This window comes from Mobula hypostoma, chromosome 8 (assembly GCF_963921235.1).
Source record: "Mobula hypostoma chromosome 8, sMobHyp1.1, whole genome shotgun sequence".
In the NCBI taxonomy this organism is placed as follows: Eukaryota; Metazoa; Chordata; class Chondrichthyes; order Myliobatiformes; family Myliobatidae; genus Mobula; species Mobula hypostoma.
Genome location: NC_086104.1, coordinates 88,735,836 through 88,757,983, shown reverse-complemented (window position 1 = coordinate 88,757,983; position 22,148 = coordinate 88,735,836). Strand labels below are relative to the sequence as shown.

Below are 22,148 nucleotides of genomic sequence, written 5' to 3'. Positions count from 1 at the left end.
GTTAGAGCCAACCCACAAAAATCAAGGTGCCATCTTCTCATTCAGCAAAAGACGGTGAACTTGGTTGCTCAGAAAATCATCTGATTATGGGGAAGGATGGGCCATTTCAAAATCAAATAAAAATGGCTGGAAATCTGAAATAAAAGCAGAAAATGCAGGAAACACTCAGGTTAGGCAGGATCTACGGAAAGAGAAATACCATGTAAGATACCATGTCATGTCCAAGTCATTTTGTCAGCGTTGAGAAAGAGGGGATTACAAGTTTGGTTTCAGTTGCAGACAAGGTGTTGGGAGAGAGGGAGAGAGTCAAGGGTAGAACAAAGGAAATATCATATATGGAGTGAAACCAAGTGAGATTACATGATAGATAGAAGCATATCATGTTTCTTTGTTTGTTACATATTGTCAGCATCAGGACAAGTGGGGCCTCACTAGTGGAGATAGAAAAGTAGAACCAGAAGTTACTGATGGTCAGTCCTAATACATACAGAAAGTAAGAGAAAATTCTTTCTCAGTCCTGGCAAAGAGTTTCAGACCCAAAATACTAACACTGTTTCTCATTCCACAGAGGCCAACTACTTGCTGGGTACTTTCCATTTGATATAACCAACTAAGGGCTCCCCCAGCCCAGATCAGGTAACTCACTGCAGTGGAGACAAATGCCAGTTTGTGTGACTCACCAGCTCAATGGTCTAACAACGGCCCCACCCACAGCTCTGCTTTGAGAACTGTAAACACTCCACTCCACCCTCAAACCCTCAGTTCTGAGGAACAGTCTCTTATCTGAAACATTGATGGATTTCTCTTTCCACAAGCACTGCCTGACAGGATGAGTTCTTCCAGCATTCATGATCTGATTTCAGATTCTACCATCTTTAGTGTGATTTTTTTTACCATTATGGTGGATTCAAGGCTTCTCGGAGATGCTTATCCAGTGAGTAACCTCATTAAACTAGATGACCTGGTCCGTTGTGTTCCTGGTTATGCTACCGTTATATGTAGCAAATTGTGTCTGCTATGATTTCTATACTCCACTGGTGGCCTCCAGTGGGAGACTGCGTCAGGCCAGAGATCGGGAGGCAGCATGACAGAGGATGATGGCCATAGGCCAGCGGTCTCTCCCAACTGAAAGACCCAGTTTCAGCTGTCACTCCCCTCTATGCTGACGGAGGGCATTTTCAAAGTTCTGGGACATTCGTGATTATTAGTATGGACTTTAGTTTATATCGGTCTCCTTCAGTTTTTCCTTTTTTTTTTCCTGTTACCGATTGGCAGGTGGGCAATATGAACTTTTTTCTGGGCAAGGGAAGGGCTTGGAAGTTAGGGATTCAAAGTTATAGCTGCCGTGCCGGGGTGAGCAATCTGTTAGTTTTTGTGCAAGAGAGTAGTTGGGGTTTGCGAATTTTGGTTCTTTTACTTTTTCGTGCAGAAGGAGGGGGTTAATGTCTTTTCTTTCAATGTCTTCCATGGTTTTTCGATATTTCGTGGCTATCTGGAGAAGACGAATTTCAGAGGTGTATTCTGCGCACATACTTTGATATTAAAATCAACCTTTGACTGCAGGATGATTTGGGATGGCTTGAGACTGTGATTTTCACCAAGTGGTAACAAGGAGCCACTTACATTCAGCAAAGTAAAAAAAACAAACTGCTGGAGGAACTCAGTGGGTTGAGCAGCATCTATGGAGGAATGGAACTGTCGACCCTACATCAGCAATGATAGTGAAGAGGGGAGGGGGAGGGGTGTGATTTGAATATCTGCAGTCTCCCGTGTAGTCATTTTTGTTAGTATTCTGAGTTGGAGTCTATTGGGTACTTTTCAACAGATTGTCAAGTAAATTAAGCCTCCAGAATTTCAGTGTAAACAGATCTCAAACCACCACAAAGTTGGAGCTCAAAAAGTCAGGAAAGGGGACCTACTGGAACACAGCTTCATCTTTCACTGTTGATCCTAGCAGGTTTAAAACAGACAAAGAGTCTCCTGTTGTTATAATACTGTTGAATATTTCTGTAGTACAATATGGTTTACCTTACAGTTTACATCACTGTAACCTTGTTCCTTCCTGTCTGTTAACACTTCATCCTCAAATCACTTTACCTTGTACACCTCAAGGTACCACTGTAATGAATTGATCCGTATGGACAGTGTGCAAGTTTTTAACTGTATATGTGACAATTAAATAGGTAAATTCCTTTATTACTTTCATAAAGAGAATGTCGAGGTTGAGTGGGACCTTTGAGTTAGCTGGTTGATATACTGAGGCAGTGAGGCGTGTAGACAGAGTAAACGGAGGGGAGGCTGGTTCCTGTGATGCACTGAGTGTGTCCACAACTCTGCAGTTGTTTGCAGTCAGTGGCAGAGCATTAGCTATACCAAGCCATGATGAATCTAGATAATATGATTTCTATAGTGCATTACTAAAAATTGGTAAGGGTCAATAAGGAAGTGCGAGACTTCTTTCACCTCCTGAGGAAGTAGAGGTGCTGGTGAACTTTCTTAGCTGTGCACCTCTGTGATGTCTACTGGTGATGTTCACTCATAGGAACTGAAAACTCATTTCTATTGACCTCAACACTTGATATAAACGGGAGCATGTGTACTGGCCCTCTTCCTGAAGTCAATACGCAGCTCTTTCGTTTTGCCAATATTGAAGGAAAGGTTGTTGTCAAGACAACCTGTTATGAAGCTTTCCATCTCCTTCCGGTACTCCAACTCTTATTATCTGAGATACGGCCCACCATGGTAGGCAAAGACAGAGCAGAATCTGGTCGTGCATAGGGAAGAGTATGGGAGAAGCTGAGGGCACCAGTGTTGATAGTAATTGTGGGAGGTTCTCATGGCCATCCTTACTGATGTGGTCTGTTGGTTAGGAAGTCAAAGGGAGAAGTTGAGTCCGAGGTTTGGGAGCTGGGAGATAGTTTTGCTTCAAATTACCTGTCTCTGCTTCACCAATTTTAGATGAAGAACAAGGATGACGCAGAAACGTGGGTGCTCACCTGGCCTGTGACCTCTGCTCCTCACTCAGAACTTCCACACTGGTCTGCTGCGTCAGGATCTTCTCTCCACTGCTCGCGACTGACCGCAGCAGATTCTTCTGCTCTGCTAGCTGCTGTTCCAGCTCCTATGGACAGATTCACATAGTCAGCCAGAACTCTAATGATACACGAGCAAACAGCACACACAAGAGGAACTGACCAGCTATCATTTTGTCAGTAGAGTCCACACCCAGTCTGGACACCAGGTCCACTCAAGACTACATGACAAAACGACTTTCCACAGTCACGCACGCGATTGCCATCAGCAAAATGTGATCGCGATGGCGTCTCATTTACCTTGGAAAACTATTTCACTTCTGATAAACCCTGGGAGAAAATATTTCTTCTAACTTTCATTTTACTCAGCAATAATTCTGATTTGAATCTTCTTGTTAGATTCACTAAAAAAAAGCTTTCCAAATTTTTGAAAGACATTATAAATCCTCTTCCAGAAGATAGAAGCATGGACTCAGTGTAATAAAGCACGGAAAAAGGCACTTCAGTCCAACTTAACTGGGCCAACCAAGATGCCCATCCACAGCCATCCAATATGCCTGTATTTGGCCCGTATCCCTCAAAACTTTTCCTATCAATATTTTTCCCTTTAATATAAAAGTAAGCTCTTAGTGCTAGCATCCAAGTTTCAGATGTCAATTTATCCCCAAGGAACCACTTGCCTTCTGTCTCTGGAGACTGTTCTGCTGGTTTTGGTAGCGTGTGGCCCGAGCCTGGACCAGCCAGTCTTGGAAATTAGGACTTGCGTGGAATGGAGAGTCTGCTTCCATGTTCTCCCTCTCCTGCACCACACCATCCTTTATTAGAAGATAAACTCATGGTTACTCTATGGGATTACATCCATACATTCCTAATCACCTCTCTTCTTCTTGGTATAAAAGCATTACAGTTTTTGATTCAAGGATTTTTGAAAATTCATCTTGAAAGTCCAGTGTCTTGAAAAAGTATTCGGCCCCAACTATTTCCACATTTTACTGTCCGATTTTCAAAATTTTAAATATATTGAAGGAGGATTTTTGAGCTGATCTACAAAACATTGTGCATCATGTCAAATCAAAAGAAAAATTCCAAACCCCGTCAACAGTTTACTAAAAGTTAAAATTGAAAATCCCTTTGTAATTACTACGCTAACTTTCTTCAGGGACAATCACCTTACCACTCATCCATATTTGTTGATGCAGAAAATTGAACAATCGCCTATTTTTAATGAATTCATAAGAATAAATACCAACACCCTCTCCCCCCCCCCCCCGTAAAGTCCAAAAGTATGGCAGATTTTCAACAGGCCGAACCAAATGAAGACAAAAGAGCATTCAAGATAAGTCAGGGAAATGATAATAGAGAAGCACAAATCTGGGGAAGGGCACAAGACCATCTCAAAGGCACTGAACGTAACTCAGAGTTCAGTGCAGTATGCACTGTGAAAAAGTGGAAAGAATATGAAACCACAGCCACACTGCCTAGGAAAGGCTACCTCGAAACTTCGTCACCAGAAGAGAATGGTGTTTGTAAGTGAGACTACTGAGATGCCAACAGTCACTCTGAGTGAGCTGCGAAGTCAGTGTCTGCAACTGGAGATGAAGTTCATGGCTGCACAATCTCTAAGGCCTTGCACTAAAAGGGTATTTATGGAAAATTGGCAAGGAAGAAGCACTAGCTTAAAAAAAGAACATATCCTTGCCTGTAAAGACTTTGCAAAGCGTCACTTAGAAGATAATGTAAAGCTGTGGAAGGAGGTCTTGTGGTTATGCAAGACTAAAGCGGAACTTTTTGGCCTAATACTAAGCAGTACATGTTGCATAAATCTAATACTGCACATTCCTACTGTAAAGTACAGTGGAGGTAGCAACATGCTATGGGAATGCTTTTCAGCAGCAGGGTCTGGAAATCTGGTCAGGATTAATTGAAAGATGAATGCTGCTAAATACAGAGTGATCCTGGATAAAAACCTGCTAGCCTCTGCCAGAAAGCTTAAACGGGGGAGGAAGTTCGTCTTTCAGCAGTACAACAGCCCAAAGCACACTGCCAGAACAACCAAGGAGTGGCTTCAAATGAAGAAAATTGATGTCCTTGAGTGGCCCAGTTAAGAGTCCTGACCTTAACCCAATCGAACATCACTGACAAGAACTCAAGATTGCTGTCCACCATTGCTTCCCAATTAACCTGGCACAGCTTGAGCAATTTTGCAAGGAGGAATGGGAAAAAATTGCTCCATCGTGTTATGCAAAGCCAATACAGACTTATCCAAAAGGACTACTGGCTCTAATAGCTGCAAGAGATGGTTCAGATAACTTCTGAAATTACAGCTTTTGAATTTTTAGCTTTTCATGCTTTACAATTTTCTGTTTTTTGGGCTCTACTGTGGGAAAAAAAGCATATGATTCACAAATAAAAATTCTTAGCTAAATTGATCAAAATCCCAGAGCACAGCTAGAGTCACGGAGGCCGAAGCATATACTACTTTCACTAATAAATTAATTGATTAGGCTTCAAAACAAGAATTTAATAGCCTCATGGTTTGATACCACTTCCTTGTACAAGAAAGACAGTCAGCAAATTTTTTAAAAAAGATGCTGGAAATCTGAAGACGGAAAATGCTAGAAATACTAGCCGATCGGGCAGCATCTGTGGAGAAAGAAACAATTAATTCTTCAGATCCGGAGCCCTTCCTCAAATTCGGGAAAAAAACTGTTTTTCAGAAACAGAGACGGTAAAAGAAAGGGAGATAACTCCGGTACCAGATGACCTAAGGTGAAGTTATAAGATCAAGCTTCTTTGTCGACATGTCCAGCAAGTCAGATTATATAGAAAAAAAATCCTAGTCAAACTGATGATAGCAGAAATGATGGCCGGGTCTGTAGTACAAAAAGAAAGAGCGAGTTATCCTAAGCTGGAGAACTTAACACTGAGCCTTGAAAGCTACAACATGCCCAGAACGGGTGGTCCTTAATGTACCTTGTCTGGGCATGTTGCATACTACCAGACGTTCAGGAAATTGAGGATTTTGGGCTTTGGGCAGGAAATAGCAGTTGAGGCTAAATATCAGCCAGATTTTATTGAATTGGTGGAATAGCCTCAAGAGATCACGAGACCATCTCCTGCTCACATCCTTCGTGCTCTGACTTCTAAATGTTTAAGACAAAATTTAACGTCTCTATTGATCCAAATTCACTTCCTTTGGATTATTACTGCAGGTCCAAAACATGATCATACACCACCAAATTTTTGGGGGAGTTGGGAGCAGAACAGCTGTTCTGGGTCAAGGGGCTAAAAAAAAAGGGGGAAATATAAAAATTACTAAGTACATTTAATGAAATAATAGATCAAACATAACAGGGTCCCGTCATGGATATCTCTCATCCTTGCACATCCATTCAAAAAGCTATGAATTTGACCAAGTTTAGCAATTTAACATCCTATTGATTTACACTGCTACTTTATGACATCATTATTAGTTGCAAACTGAAAGCTAGTATTCAAATACACAATTAATTATTTAGAATTTACATCACAGTCCATCTTACATCAGTACCGAACTTTGTACCATCACCAACTGCGTTGCAAGTAATGTTTTGCACATGGTTAACTCAAGACTTTCATTGTGTCACTGTTTCTAACAATTATGCATTTGGCATACACTTCCTGTTCTGTACACTCCCTGCCCATACACCAATCTGGGCAGGACTCCAAACTAAAGCAAGACATGTTTATGGAAACACCAGGATTATAATGAATGCAATCAGTCCTTAAAATAATGTGAGTTATCTACAACAGAAAAATTAAATCAGAGAATTAAATTAAATTACTACTATACTGCACTGAACAGGAATGTGGGTATGGTAGTAACAGCCTTACTTTGATACTGATCCTTCTGTCCTGCAACATCTTCTGCAACTCCACCAAGCTTCCCTTCAGATTCTGGAGTTTCTCAGTCAGATGCTCAGCTTGCTCTCGGGTCTGGGGCTTCCCTTCCAGGAGCAGATTCTCGCTGTTCACTGAGAGCTCGGAAACAGAGGCCACTTTACGCTCAATCTCCATCAGGATGTTCTGCAGCAGATGGGCAAGAGCAGCAACTCCATCTATTTTCTCATGGACAAGAAACCAACAATCACATCCACCCCCGCCCCCTGCCAACTTCCCGAGGTCCAATAATCATTATACTTCACAGCTGATCTGATACATGTCTTAGAATCAGCCTTACACATTCTTGTGATGTGGTGGCATCCTACTGCGGTAGAACAGGTGCATCACTTATTGACTGGCTGCCTTGGCCAACATTCATCCTATACTCAAACCAGAGAACTTAGTTGGCATCACGTCCTATATTGTGAGGGCCCAATCCGCACAAAGTGCTTGCTGCATTCCCTACTCTACAAAGTAACTACACCTCTAAATAGTACTTCATTGGTCATCAGCAATTCAAGACATCGCAAGCAAATATTTATGCGGTCCTTTCCTTCTTGGATTAACCTAACGGGGGAAAGTTCATTGTGACTGCAATGGGTAATTCTTCTTGGCCAATTCCAGCAACGGAGAAAATATCCACAGTAACTGCTCATCAATTATAAACTCAATTGTGCAAAATATCCAGCCAAGCTCATATATGCAGACACAGGTCTCAGGTGGTAACGTTGCCTTGCAACTTTAAGTACCTCTTCTTAGCCAATGGGTGTGAGGATGTACAAAATCTAAGTGAATCCTGTCATGCAGAGGGATTACATGAGAACTGAGGCCACAATTCTCCTTAGGTGTAAACCTAAACGAATGCATGTCACTTTTCAGAGAAAAGCAGTACAGATCTTTGGTGATGCTACCACATTTCTCATTAGAATTGTGACAATACTTCAAAAATATTTTTCTCTGCTTATCATTCACTTTTCTTTTGTGATTGAGGGTTAAATAAAACCCAAGCCATTTTTCTTTTGCAGCAGCTGTGGCAAAGACGACCCAGTTAAAGCTCTAGACACGACAGGAAAGTGATTCTCTATTATTTGGAGCTCGAGTTTAAGCCAATACCTGACAGTCAATAAGTTGCTCCTCCATGTCCATCTGCTCTCCAGAGACTTCCAGTGCAGAGTTCAAAGCGGCCTTTGTGGTCAGCAGCCAGCCGTTCAGCTCATCGGCCTCACCGTGATATGTTTGAAGGGCTTGTATCTGCCGCTGTTCTTCCACCTGGTCATTCAACCTCTCCTAAAGCAGCAGAGAAGATCCTTTTTATTACCACCAATCTTGCTGGTTTACGGCTACTTTTACTAGCCCCTCCATTCTGTCTTCAAGTTCCCACTACCAGAGCTGACAGGCTGCCCCAAACAGAGTTTACAGTAATTTCCACTTGATTTCACTGTCCTATTCTCACTTCTCCCTCCATGGTAACATTGATGCTGAAGATAATCTTGAGGAACCTCATCTTGCCAGTCTCAACATTACGCTCAACTGCCCTAAACCATAGCCACTAAGGCCATTATGGCCACAACCACCTTGGCTTTACAGAGGAGCACTTTTAGTAAAAGACTAAGACAACCGTGCTGCTCCACAGAGCGTTGTATGAGGCCATTCTTACCCACGGCCATTAGGCTCAATGATGAGTCAACCTATAGCCAGGGAAGTGAAGACTCCTCCTATCAGACTATTTGAGGCAACTTATTTTTTATTATTATTTCTTACTTCTCTTCTAATATTTGTATATCTGTGCACTTGTAATGCTACCGTGACACAGTAATTCCCCTTGAGATTAATAAAGTATATTTCCATTTATTTCTCACTCAGCAGCTGCTGCTCATGACTCCACTGCACTTAACCATTCATGTGACCCATTTCTTCTAGTTCCTTTACCCAAGCCTCTGACGACCACTTTTGTCTTGCACCATCATCCCTGTAAACATTTAACCACTTTTAACCATCCATTCCTATGCATTCTTACCTTCGACACAGCCTTAATTATTCTTTCCTGTGCTACTCCTAAGACAAGCAGGCTGTCCCTGTCTACATAACAGAACATTTCTTCTAATTTATTCATGAAGGGTGGGGGGAAATGAGAGGAAAGAATTCTTGATGTAAAAGAGAATCTGTATTGTATTTTACTGCCTGACTCCATGAAGGCTGCAAGGTATTTCAATAATGTAAAGATATTTTCTCCACTTAATCAGGATGGATGCAGTTCCAATAATATGCTGAAGAATCAAGTATCTTCCAGGAGAAATCAATCATGTTTAAATAGTATACCATCCACCATCTAAACAATTGAACAATTAGCAAACACATTTAATACAAGCATTTGGTCATGGCAGGGGTCAGAGAGGTACGATGCACTGTGCTGTTTTATGTCCATCACCTCCTGCGGCTGCAGTGGACATAGTCTACAAAATAACTGCAGCACTTTCCACAAAGCCTTCAAACCCCGCCCACAATGCCAACTTCCAAGATCCTAACACTCTGTGCCCCTTTCTAATTTATTTTCCTCTCACCAAGAGGTTACTCCCTCAATCCTCCTAAGTTTCTCTCCTTCCACTTTATACTCGGCCTGTCCTGTTGTCATGTGCCAATTCAAACAATACTAATCCTTTTGGTCATATCAGTTACATTTCTTCCCACGATTCTCCATTAAGAGTCATCATCTTAAACTCAGTTCTCAGACCTTTTCTTCTCAAGTGCAGTCTTCATTACTGTTGTACCTTTACCACCAGAGAGCTCCAACCATTGCCAAAAGAACAGTGCCTAAATTTGCTTAGCTTACAACCGGATCCTTTACATACGCTTGTTATGATCTACAGTCTGGCTCTTTAACCTCTCACCAGCTATCTCCCTGTCCCTCTCAGCCCATCAAACTTAAAGGAGCCCCGTTCCCGTTCAGCTCCTTGAAACTGGTGCCTCCCTCAGAAGCAGCTCATCACTCCACCTGATAAAAACAGAACCCCTCAAAAAAAAAAGGTGAAAATGGAGAGAATTCAGTTGCAGCAAACCTCCAGAAGTTGTTTCTTTCCCAAGGCTTTCATCCTGATGGTGGCCATGCGCTCCGCCAGGACAGTCAGTGTGGACTGCATGGCTAGTTGGTCAGCAGTGTCAGCATCCACTGTGTCCGATACCAGCTCTTCCGCGAAGCAAATCTGCAGCTCGTTGATCTCATCCTGAAGCGTCACGATCTCCTCCATCAGCCCCTAGGACACACAAACGTCCCAAAGGTGAGTCTCAATATCCTCACTTTTCCAAGCTGAACCCGAGTCATTCCTGCAGCAGTTTGGAGACAAGCCTCTTGAGAGCAGAGCCCACTGACTAATCGGGGGGCGTACCTGGTGTGCCGCCATCTGGAGGTCATGACTCTTGCCTGTATCGAGCGCCTCACCGAGCTTTCCCTCGATCAGCTCCATCTTGGTCGACACTGACTGCACTGAGTCCTGATACTTCTGCTGCCGTTCAAGGGCCTCGTACAGGGTACGCTGCTTCTCACTGATCTGCAACACGGAGAGGTTAACTTTCACACCACACACAACGCCATCGCTGCACCTACTGCATCCATTCATGACCCGTTTGACCAGGAGCCTTTCCCAGAAACTGTAGTGCAGAAAGCAGTGTAGCTGACAGAGTTCTGGGTCAGAGGTCAGGGGTTCCTCCCAGCTCAGCATCATTGCAGAGGGACATACGCAAGATGTGCTTCTTCTAGCTGCACACAAGCTTAAACTTCAAAATTATTATGAATGTAATGTACAGACGTGTAACACATGCTAAACCTGTAACTGACCGAAAGGTTAAATGAAATTTCTATCCCAATGTGCAATGGGACCCCAGTGTCAGAGCCTGCAGCTAAATTTCATTAGGAGTTTGAGGAGAATAGGCAAGTCAAAAACACTACTTAACTTCTACAAATGTACCATTGAGATCATTCTGACTGGTTGCCTCACCATCTGGATTGGAGGTGCCAATGCGCAGGATCGGAAAAAGCTGCCGAGGTTTATAGGCTCAGCTCGTTCCATCACAGGCAGCAGCCTCCCCACCACCGAGGACATCTTCAAAATACAGTACAATGACGGCATCCATCACTGAAGACCCCCACCACCAGGATATGCTTTCTTCTCAGTACTACCATCAGGTGGTGGTCCAGGAACTTGAAGGCACACATTGAACATTTTAGGGACAACTTCTTCCCCTCCGCCATCAAATTTCAGAACAGTCCATGAATACTATCTCACTAATTTGCTCTTTTTTGCACTACTTATTATAAGAAATATATTTTAAAAAGTTATAGTTTTGTATATATTATAGTGTACTGTTGCCATAAAACTACAAATTTCATAACATACACCAGTGATAATAAACCCAATTCTGATTCTAGGATGAATCATTTAAACAGACTTTAATTTGGAAAGGATGGTTATATGGAAATCCTAAGGTATTTATTTAAAAGACAAATGTATCATCTCGACCTGTGCTATGTGACAATGTTGCCAAAGTAACAAGCTATTCCTGTTGTTTGCATAAATGACACTGCTGTGTCTAGCTCGTTCTTCAACTGGGATATGCAGGTGATATCAATTTACAAGCCCCTATATTTATATTGTTTTACTTATGAAGTTTGGTCAGCGTTTCAATGAATTTCTTTCAAATTTCCGAACTGCTTTTGTGAGCCTCATCTGATTTTCCCATCTGGATAAGTTCTGACTGACTTTGGTGGCGTTGGGGGGTGGGGGGTGTGGGCAGAAAATGGCGAGGAACTACCTGCAACATCCCCTCTCAGTTCGTGCATCTGCTGTATAATAAGTAACCACGCTGGCAAACCAGCTGTCTCCTTGTGTTACAATACTGTCATTCTTCAGACAAAGGCTTGCTTTCCTCAGGAATGCACTCAAGTAGGTAACACCATCACGTAAGTCAGAAGATTAAGATTTCACATCCCACTAGAGAAATCGGAGTACAATGCTCAACCCAATATCCCAGAGCAGTGGTGTGGATGACGTGCTTCAGATGAGACAAAAACTGAGGCCCTGGTCCCTGTCTACTGTCTCAATTGAACGTGTAGACTCCCTTGGCAGCTTTCAGTGCGAGATTTCAATGCTACTTAGGCAAATCCCACATCCCATAAAAGATCATCTGGATAATTGACCCATGCATAAATTGAAACTTCTTGTGACTGCAAGCATTCTATATATGGATTTTTTTTCCCCTTAATCAAAAATAAACCATCATCCATAGCTATCCAGTTAGTAATACTCTCGTAGAAAATGGAACAAAATTCAAATAGCTCTCGGGAGCTTTCCACCTCCCTGAAGGCACTATCTGATAGCTGACTTCCTCATGTAGTCCAGCCCCTGCTTCTTTATACTGAGCTAACAGAGAAAGTTAGAAGTGTCAGAGGATTCAGCGTCGCACTGCACAGTGACTGCTCCTACATGGCACAAGGACAGCCACTCTGACCCACAGCCCATGTTGTACTCGTCCGATTCCAGGTGACAGCTGGGCTGGGATGGTGTGACTGGCTCATATCCTGTTGCTGCAGGCTGGGAGTTTGGATTCAGCTTAAATCAATTTGGTACAGGTAAAGGTCAAGCTGCTGTTTCTACTAAGAGGCACAAGAGAACAAACTCAACTGGAGCAAGTCAGCATCTGTGGAGGGAAATGGACAGCTGACATCATGGGTCGAGATCATTCATCTGGCCTGAAAGCTACAGGCGAGATGGTCAGTATATATCCTGACCCAAAACATCAGTTGTCCATTCATCTCCACTGTCCGGCCTGACTCTGCTGAGTTTTTCCAGTATCATGCTTGCTATTGGTTGTATTAGTCCGGCACTGACTGAATCCAACAGCTCCATTCACACAGCTTGCAAACCTCTGGTCATATTAAGCTGGCGTGCATTCACACAGCTTGCAAACCTCTGGTCATATTAAGCTGGCGTGCATTTAAAGAAGGCATCGCAGCACCAGCAGCCCACTATGATGGGCAATAAATGCCAATCTTGCAAAGGGGGCATTCAACAAACAAATGATAAAGCTCAAATGCAGGTGGCAATCAGCCGCCTCCACTCCAGCCAGGAATGAGCAAAAGGAACCAGCATGGATAAAGGAGACAGATAATCTTGCCCATCTTACCACATTCTTCAGCGTTTCCCAGGATCGTTGAAGGTCATCGAGCTTGGAAGAAGCCTGGTCTCCCAGTGCAGCCTCGGTGGGTTCCTGCAGAGATGCAGCACTGTTCAAGACCGCAACATCGGGGGCTGCTGTCTGCAAATCTTCTGCAGACAACGTTGTGTAATAAGCACTATCCTACAAACATAAATACTTACAAATTGAGACTCACACCTACTGAGGTCAGGGGCGAAGGATTATTATAAACTATATCCACACATGCCTCAGTGCCAGAAAAAAACAGATCCTACAGACCATCCCTACATGGATAATTAGCAACACTAGCAACTTTGATGACACAGGTCATAAGGGTAGGACTTTCACAGTGAACGTCAGGGCCCTGGGGAGTGTTGTAGAAAGGAGGGAATTAGGAGTACAAGTGCATAGTTCGCTGAAAGCAGTGTTCAGGGCGATAGGGTGGTAAAGAAGACATTTTTCACACTGGCCTTCATCAGTCAGGGCACCAAGTAATGGAAATAGAACATTATGTTTCAACTGCACAGGATGTTGGTGAAGATGCACCTAGAGTATTGTGTACAATTTTGGTTACTCTGTTAGAGGAAACATTTCATTAAACACATCATATGGAAAGAGTGCAGAGAAGACTTGAGAGAATGTTGTCAGGATTCAAGAGCCTGAGTTATAGGGAGAGATTGGGCAGGCTAGGACTTTATTCAATGGAATTTAGGAGACTGGAAGGGGTATCTTATAGAGGTGTATCCAATCATGAGGGGCATAGATGGAATGAATGTACTCAGCCCTTTTCCCGGGGTTGGGGATCAAGAACTAAAAGGCATAAGTTTAGCATAAGAGAGGAAAGATTTAAAAGGAAACTGAATGGTGGTGCATACACAGAACAAGCTGTGGAAGTGGTCAAAGCAGGTACAATAATAACATTTATTAGACACTTGGATGGGTACATGAATACGAATGGTTCAGGAGAACATAGGCAAATGGGATTAGCTCAGATGGACATCCTGGTCAGGATGGACAACTTGGGCCGAGAGTTTATCTCCCTGTTGCTCTGTGACTCTAAATCTCAATCTTCACATTGCCCAACATGCTACGCTTTACGTCAAGCTCATAACTGCAATCCTTGCTCCCACAAAGATACAGTTACTAACAGATCCCCATTGGTTTGAACATTTTGGCTGGAGGATTGGTACAAGCTCCTGATTCCCTCTCTTCTATACTCATCAACCAGAAGGAATTGCATTTTGATAGGGTGACAACCCTACTGTTTACATATCACCACAATCTTCCTTTGGCGAACAGTGTGTAGAAACGGCTGGAGTGATGCCATAACGGCTTCTGCCACATCATGGGCCCATGGTTACCTCTAACTGCCTTTCTTTTACTGTGCTGTGTCCTCAGACTAACCCAACCACAATAAGGAAACAACAGTCTTCTGAAAATGCACCATGCTGAATTAATGGAAAGAGAGGGGCGACGATCTTCCCCAGAGCATTTTGTGGCACTTCTGTAGTTATTCTCTTTTGGACCGAGGGGGTGAGGCGAGTTCACATGCAGATTGGCCTGGGCAAATTCATCCTGTGGTCTTTAAACTGCCATATTAATACCTGCTGGACAACCCTCCCCCAAACCCTAAATTCAGTGACACTGAGCGATCATTTCTCACCATCTGTCTGTGGTCACTGCACATCAAGACCAGCCACGTGACCTAAAGGCTGCATCTGAAACACCCAAGCAGATATTCACGTAAATGTGGTGGTCCAAGTGATTGTGCGGGCACCAAGGCAGCTCTGGTTTTCTCACCTTCATTCCTCACAGGCATCACTCCACACTAGGCAAGGATGTGCTTGCTTCACCTCTATCGGTCCTCTACTATAACGTGGCCTCATCTTGGGCTCATTGTATAGTCGTGATCAAGCTGAACTTCTAACTCCATATCTGCTCCCTCACCAATATCCATCTCTGTAGCACCACTATTCTCCATGCCACAGCTCCTTTGCTTCCAAAGTTCTCATCCCTGCCTATGCCATCGCAGGACTTAACTAATCCAAAGTTCTCCAGGTGAACAGCCTACCTTGATACATCTGTGAAACTGAGCTCATCCACAGCCGCTGCCATAACCTATCTCCTCTGCTTGTGATCTGCAAAGTTCCCTAGCAAGCAGCACCTCTAGTACAGAAAATCACTTTCTTGTTTTTAGGTCCCTCCATGCCTCAAACTACACTGGCTCTGTAATCCCCTCTGTCTAGTGTTCTCCACTTTTCATTACTCTATCACTGGCCAGATCACAATCCCACAATTCCTTCCATTAAACACCCCACCACCTAATCTCACTTTGACCAAGTTTTCATCCACCTGTCCTAATATCTTCTTCAGTTTACAGTCACAAGGTGAAGGACATTGGCGACCTCTCCACTGTTGAATGGTACTATTCAAATTGGAGACTGTTATGGTCAGGGCAGCTCCCAAAGAGGGAAGGAGGTATCTTTGTTTAAATTGTTGTTACCCGCATGCCCAAGATGGCATAGAGTAGATGCCAGGTCTGATGCCATCATCTGAGGCTTCAACTCGTATTTAGTGCCTCCTGAAACAAAGCCAATGAGGAACTCTCTGCAAATATCATGATGTAGCTCAGAGATGATGTCAACCAAGGCAATATTGACTATCCATCCCGACATATTAAGAGTGTGCCCATCGGACCCAGAGAAATCAGGGTAAAGTAAAAATGTCTACAGAAAGTAGATAGATATACTTTGCTAAGTAACATAATGGACCAGTTAATGCAGTGGAGGAGTTGCCTACCGTTAGTGGTTAACTGCCTAAACAAGAGAGATATTGGTAGAAGAGTAGGAATGAAGGGATGGATTCAGTGAACAAGTTAAGGCACTAGCAGGAGTGATGGATGAGGATTAGAGCAGCAGACCAAAAGGTGAACCAGCAGTGGACTTTTGTGGCAGGATTAGGAGACTGGAAGTACACACTTCAATGGATGAAACATGGGACCAGAAAGAAGGCTTATTAAATGAGTTAGAGAACTGGGTGATTGGGCAATTAGCCAATGATCTTGCATTTCTGGAGAATCTGTCAAGACTGTGAGCTTCAGAGACTGAGCCAGCACTTAATTGCCCACCACTGGTTGCCCTTCAGAAGGTAGTGGTGAGCTTCCTCCTTGAACAACTGCAGTCCATGTGTGGGCATACCTAAAATACTATTAGAGAGGGAGCTCTGGGATTTTGACCCAGTTGTGGTGAAGTAACAGCAATACATTTCCAAGTCAGGATGGAATGTGGCTTGGAGGGCAGCTTCTAACTGATGGTGCTCCCATACTTTTTCTTTTCTTGCCTTTCTAGATGGTAGAGGTCGTGGCATTAGAAGGTGCTGTCTAGGGAGTCTTGGTGAGTTACGTAGATGGTACCCACTGCTGCTACTGTACATTAGAGGTGGAGTGAGTGAATGAGGTGCCGACCAGGTGAGCTGCCAAGTCCTGGATGGTGTCAAGCTTCTGGAGCATTCCTGAAGCTGCACTCATCCAGCAGAGAGTACTCTATCATTCTCCAATCTGTCCATCACACACACAGTGGACAGGATCTGGGGAGTTAAGAGGCAGTTACTCACCACAGGAATCTTAGCCTCATGCCTGCTCTTGTCGCCACAGTGTATCGCTACTCCAGATCAGTTTCTGGTCAATGGTAAGAGCCAGGATATTGACAGAGGGGAGTTCTGTGATGGTAATGCCATTGAGTGCCAGGGGGTGATACTGGATTTTCTATGGCTGGACATTGTCTTTGCTTGGCATTTGGAGGGCACAAATGTAAATTACCATCATCAGACTGAACTTAGTTATTGTCCAGGTTTTGCCGCATTTCAGTGACCTGTTTCATTATCTGAGATGTCACAAATGATGCTGATCATTGTCCAATCTTCAGCAAATATCCCTGCTTCCGTTATTATAACTGAAGATGGTTTTGTCTATGACACTAAACTAGAGATAGTGGTGCTATAAAGTTTGTGAACCCTGTCGAATTTTCTCTATTTCTGCATAAATGTGACCCTAAAATGTGGTCAGACCTTCACTCAGGTACTAAAACTAGACAAAGAGAACCCAATTAAATAAATAACACAAAAAACTTTATATTTGTTCATTTATTTATTGAGAAAAAAATTCAATATTGCATGTATTTTTTGAAAACAGTATGTGAACCTTTACTTTCAGTAACTGGTGTGACCCCCTTGTACAGCAATAACTTAAACCAAACATTTCTGGAAACTGTTGATCACTCCTGGACATCAGCCTGGAGGAATTTTAGGCTATTCCTCCTTACTGCATAAGCTGCTTGCTTCAGGTCCTTCCACAACATTTCTATAGGATTAAGTTCTGAACTTTGACGCACCCATTCCAAAACATAATTTTCTTCTTTTTAAACCATTCTGTCATTGATTTACTCTTGTCTTTTAGATCATTGTCTTGTTGCATCATCCAACTTCTATTAAGCTTCAGGTGACAGACTGCTACCCTGACATTCTCCTGTAAAATGTCTCGATACAATTTTGAATTAATTGTTCCCTCAACGATTGCAAGCTGTCCAGGCCCTGAGGCAGCAAAGCAGCCCCTAATCATGATGCTCCTTCCACCATGTTTCACAGTTGGGATGAGGTTTTGGTGTTGGTGTACCGTGCCCTTTTTCCTCCAAACATAACAATATGCATTTCTGCCAAAAGGTTCAACTTTTGTCTCATCTGTCCACAGAACATTGCCCCGAAGCACTGCAGAATATCAGGTGGTCTTTTGCAAACTTGAGACGTGCAGTAATGTATTTTTTTGGAGAACAGTGACTTCCTCCGTGGTGTCCTTCCATGAACACCATTCTTGTTCTGTTTTTCTTATAGTGGATACATGAACAGAGACTTCAGCAAGTTCTAGAGATTTCTGCAGGTCTTTTGCTGTTACCCTTGGGTTCTTTTTCTTCTCCTTCAGCTTTGCATGTTATGCTATTGGTGTGATGCCCACTCCTAGGGAGAGTAGCAACAGTACTGAGTTTCCTCCATTTGTAGACAATTTCTCTTACTGTGGACTGATGAACATTCAGGTCTTTAGAAGTGCTTTTGTAACCTTTTCCAACTTCATGCATCTCTACAAATCTTCTTCTAAGGTCCTCTGAAAGCTGTGTTGATCAAGGCATGGTGCACATAAACAGATGTTTCTTGAGAAGCGCAGGCTCTGTCAGTAACCTGACCTGGTGTGTCTTTTTTTTAAATATATAGGGCAAGGCACCTTTACAACCCAGATGCCAATCTCATCTCATTGACTGGAACACCGGACTCCAAATAGCTTTTGTAGAAGGCATTACCCCAGAGATTCACATATCTTTTCCAACAAATACATGTAATATTGGTTCTTTTTCTCAATAAGTAAATGAACAAGTATAACATTTGTGTTACTTATTTAATCGAGTTCTCTTTATCTAATTTTAGGACATGTAAAGATCTGATCACATTTTAGGTCACATGTATGCAGAAATAGAGAACATTTTACAGAATTTTTAGCATCACTATACTCCTAGAGTACTGATGCAGGCTTTTGCCCCAAAGCATGAAAAAGTTCCCCCCCCCACCCCCAGGGCTGACAAGATGCTGTCTGAACCACTGAACTCCTCTGGCAAATAGATTGTCACTGCAGATTCCAGCACTTGCAGTCTCGTTTCTCCCACAATGTTGTCTTGTGAATATCATTGACTTATTAAGTTCATCAACCCAGGATTCCACCTAGACGTGGTATTAACCACCTCGTTTGGAGGAGATTGAGGACCATAGGACTAACAATTACCATTAGGAACAACAGGATTTCGCCTTCCTACGTTATGTCGGAGTAAATGGGATGTCTAACTCGTGGTCGAGCATGCCATGAGGATGAAGGATTGAGCAGAAGATAATACCTGGTTAACAGACACATCAGCATTAGCCACAGGTGAGGGAGAGCGACAAGCTGTCGGAGAGGAAAGCTCGCTGTTGGTCCCCTCTTCCCCAGACTCCTCTGTGACAGGTGAGAGGAGGGTGTGACAGCGCCCGGCTGTCATCTGATACAAGCCGGGCAGAAGAGAGACGATTCATTGAGAGAGAGATAAAGAAAGAGGGAGAGAAATCAGGATGAAAGTTACATATGATCACACAGTAAAGCACAAACTATTGAAAACATTACAACCTCCCTCCAGCGACATGAAATTTAAAAAAACACTGAAGGCAATAACACAGGAAGATTAGCATCAACGCACGCCCACCCCAGAGTGCCAGGACTCAGTGACTATAAAAATCTACCGGGGAGGGAGCATGCTAACGCAAGAGGACTAACTCACAAGCGACTAGCAGAGAGATCCGACAGTTTATCAAAGCGGGAGAGTGGGCGATGACTACGTTTTGAATTTGCAACCAATGCGCGCACCGCTGGCAAGGAGAGTTAGCAGAGCCTACCATGACAACGGAAGGGTGGGCCGAGTGTGCCGGCAGGGGCTCCCCATCCAGCTCTTCCAGCCCCTCCACCTCGGTGACCGTCAGCAGCATGGTGGTGTGCTTCGCCTTCATGGTTAACATCTTGCACTTGGTGTTGAGTGCCGCTATCTGCTCCTGGTAGCCTTTGATTTTCTGCGCGAAGTCCTGTTGAGGGCGGAGCGGGGGGGGGGATATCAAAGAGACAATTTAGGAATCCCGTCTGCCGCTCGGACACGCAACACGCTCAGCTCCTCCTCTTTTTCAGTCCCTCTTACAATGAACATGTCTGAAACCAAGCGACTACAGTTGGGCTCCGCCTGCAGGATGAGGGCTAGGGGTGGAGTGCGCAGCACAGGAGCTAACAACACAACCTCTAAAGGCAATCTGCACGGCACAAACAGGAAATAATTTGAGTAATCTCTAACCATCTCCCATTGCCCCGTTCAGAGAAGGCGTCCCAACACTAGCAGCAGAGAGGCACACAGCCAGGTGCTTTACCCTTTGTGCTGAAGGGAAGGCAGATGGTTATAGCTGGAAAACAACGGGTCACATGGCGTCGAGGTTGTTTGGGATGTTAACTCTCAGAAGCCGAACGGGGCTCAAGTCTGCGTTAGTGGGCTGGCGCGGTGCACTACAAACGCCACGTCTTCCCCTATCCGCCTCCGTTTGCAGGTCCCGGGTGCAGCTGACTCACCGGCTCGCTGCCGGGAGCACTGGGTCTGATGCAGCCGAGCGGGCGGCTGGCGGCCGGCGCTCTCCCCACGGTCAGTCAATGGTGGTAAAAGCAGCCTTTAACAGTGAGTGGACGGAAGCAGACTGAAATTTCCCCGGAGGAAGGAGACTCGTTCCGCTTCACTTTGGTCTATCACTCTGTTCGCCAGCACCAAGGTGGTACGAGAAAGCGACTCCTGCAACATCACCACCCGACAGTGCCGTTATCTCCAAACTACTTCTGACATACTGCGACGACACTCATTTTGTGCGCAGCGACCGGCGCGTACTCCGTCTCACTAACCCGGATCCCGGAGTCAGAAGCGATTACATCTTTAACCGCAGATTTCTTACGGGCTTTTGCACCGTCTCTCTCGATTGAGATCGGTGCCGCGCTCCCTGCAGGGGGCCCTATTCAAAAGACCAGCAACTGTGTCTCGTTCAGCAATTGAAATAAACGATCGTTAACAAGCAGAGCAAAACGTAGAGAAAAAAATTAACTTGTCAAACAAACGAGTTTCTTTCTCAAAGTATAATAATCCGGAACAGTGAACTCCGTTCCACCTTTTGTGCCCCTCCGTACAGATGCATCCTAACATGCTGTGTATGAAAAATCCAGCTTTTAGCTCAAATTTCCAGCATTAACAAGGGTTTTGTTTTACTTGGTGGACAGAAAAAGGGAATAAAAAGTATAATGAAGTAAACACCTAATAATCAGATGAATTACAAAAAAAGATTTTTTTTAAAATTGCCAAAAATAACTGGAATCAAAGGGAATACAATCCCGTGCTTTATAATATTAAGCACCAGAGATGCTGTGGCGATAACTAAATCCGTGCATTAAATAGCGACTGTGGACAGGACAAGCCTTGTTCTTTTCTGGTGGGTAATTAAAACAATTTCGCACTTTAATAATGTGGTGAGCAGCTGAAGATGAGTGATCTTGTTCACAACACATAGCCGTGACCGCAGAGATCCTTAGCAATAAACTATAGTCACGCGGAGGGCGGTCCAAGATAACTTCTGAGATGCAGGGCTTACGTTATCAAGGCAAACAATGGCATATCTATTCAGCCGGGCACACGGATGAGTTTATATTAGGCATGGAATTGAAAATAGAAAACCTATTTCAGGTATAGAAAATGAAATAAATGGAAAGATTGGCAAGTAAAGAAGAATTAAATATAATTTTAAAATTAAGCCTCCACCTATATTTAAAACTTAAGATGTTGAATGCAAGTAAATTTGCAGTATTAGGCAAGATTGCTTTATAGTAAATAAGACTAATAAGCAATGAAAATAATTTCAATTGGAATGAACTGAACCCCGAGGTGTACAAGTATCACAATGTAATGTGGATTTGTATATTTTAATGGTAAATCTCTCAGTATCTGACACAGAATGTAAAATCAGACACAAATTTCCTGAATTCTATCATTCCCTGAATTCTATCATTCCCTGTTCATGTGCTTGACTGGTGAAGGACTATCATCCTGTTTCTCTCTGCGTGGATGCTGCCTGGCCTGCTGAGTATTTCTATCAAAGGCAGGCATGTGGGATTAGACATGTTTAACCCTTTCAAAGAGGGAGCACTGCTGACAGGCAAAATGGCTGCCTCGTGCTGCAGTTTCTATGTCTCCATCTGATTAATAATCATGAGATATTCCTGTGCATAAACTGATTCTAGAAAAGCTGGCTTTGTTTCAAAAACACTATCAATAGCCTCTCTGGGACATCCACAGCACCCGGTGTACACCTGTCCTGCCTTTATTTGATGCAGCAGTAAACTGCAGGCTTTGTAAGCACTGCTGAACT

General features: G+C 43.6%; 1 protein-coding gene across 17 annotated transcripts in view; it reads right to left on the bottom strand.

Moving 5' to 3' along the window:
• syne1b (spectrin repeat containing, nuclear envelope 1b) overlaps positions 1 to 22,148 on the bottom strand; it is a 504,374-nt gene that overhangs the window by 137,854 nt on the left and 344,372 nt on the right. For 13 of the 17 annotated variants that reach the window (XM_063056272.1, XM_063056279.1, XM_063056269.1 and 10 more), the window contains 9 exons: positions 19,605 to 19,787; positions 19,073 to 19,213; positions 13,131 to 13,304; positions 10,337 to 10,498; positions 10,010 to 10,204; positions 8,067 to 8,240; positions 6,906 to 7,097; positions 3,713 to 3,847; positions 2,997 to 3,121 (listed from right to left, as the gene is read on the bottom strand). In XM_063056272.1, coding sequence (XP_062912342.1) covers positions 2,997 to 3,121; positions 3,713 to 3,847; positions 6,906 to 7,097; positions 8,067 to 8,240; positions 10,010 to 10,204; positions 10,337 to 10,498; positions 13,131 to 13,304; positions 19,073 to 19,213; positions 19,605 to 19,787 — 1,481 coding nt within the window. Of the gene's footprint in view, positions 1 to 2,996; positions 3,122 to 3,712; positions 3,848 to 6,905; positions 7,098 to 8,066; positions 8,241 to 10,009; positions 10,205 to 10,336; positions 10,499 to 13,130; positions 13,305 to 19,072; positions 19,214 to 19,604; positions 19,788 to 20,316; positions 22,147 to 22,148 lie in introns of those variants that run through there. The other 4 variants (XM_063056283.1, XM_063056276.1, XM_063056277.1 and 1 more) reach the window with 4 other exon arrangements.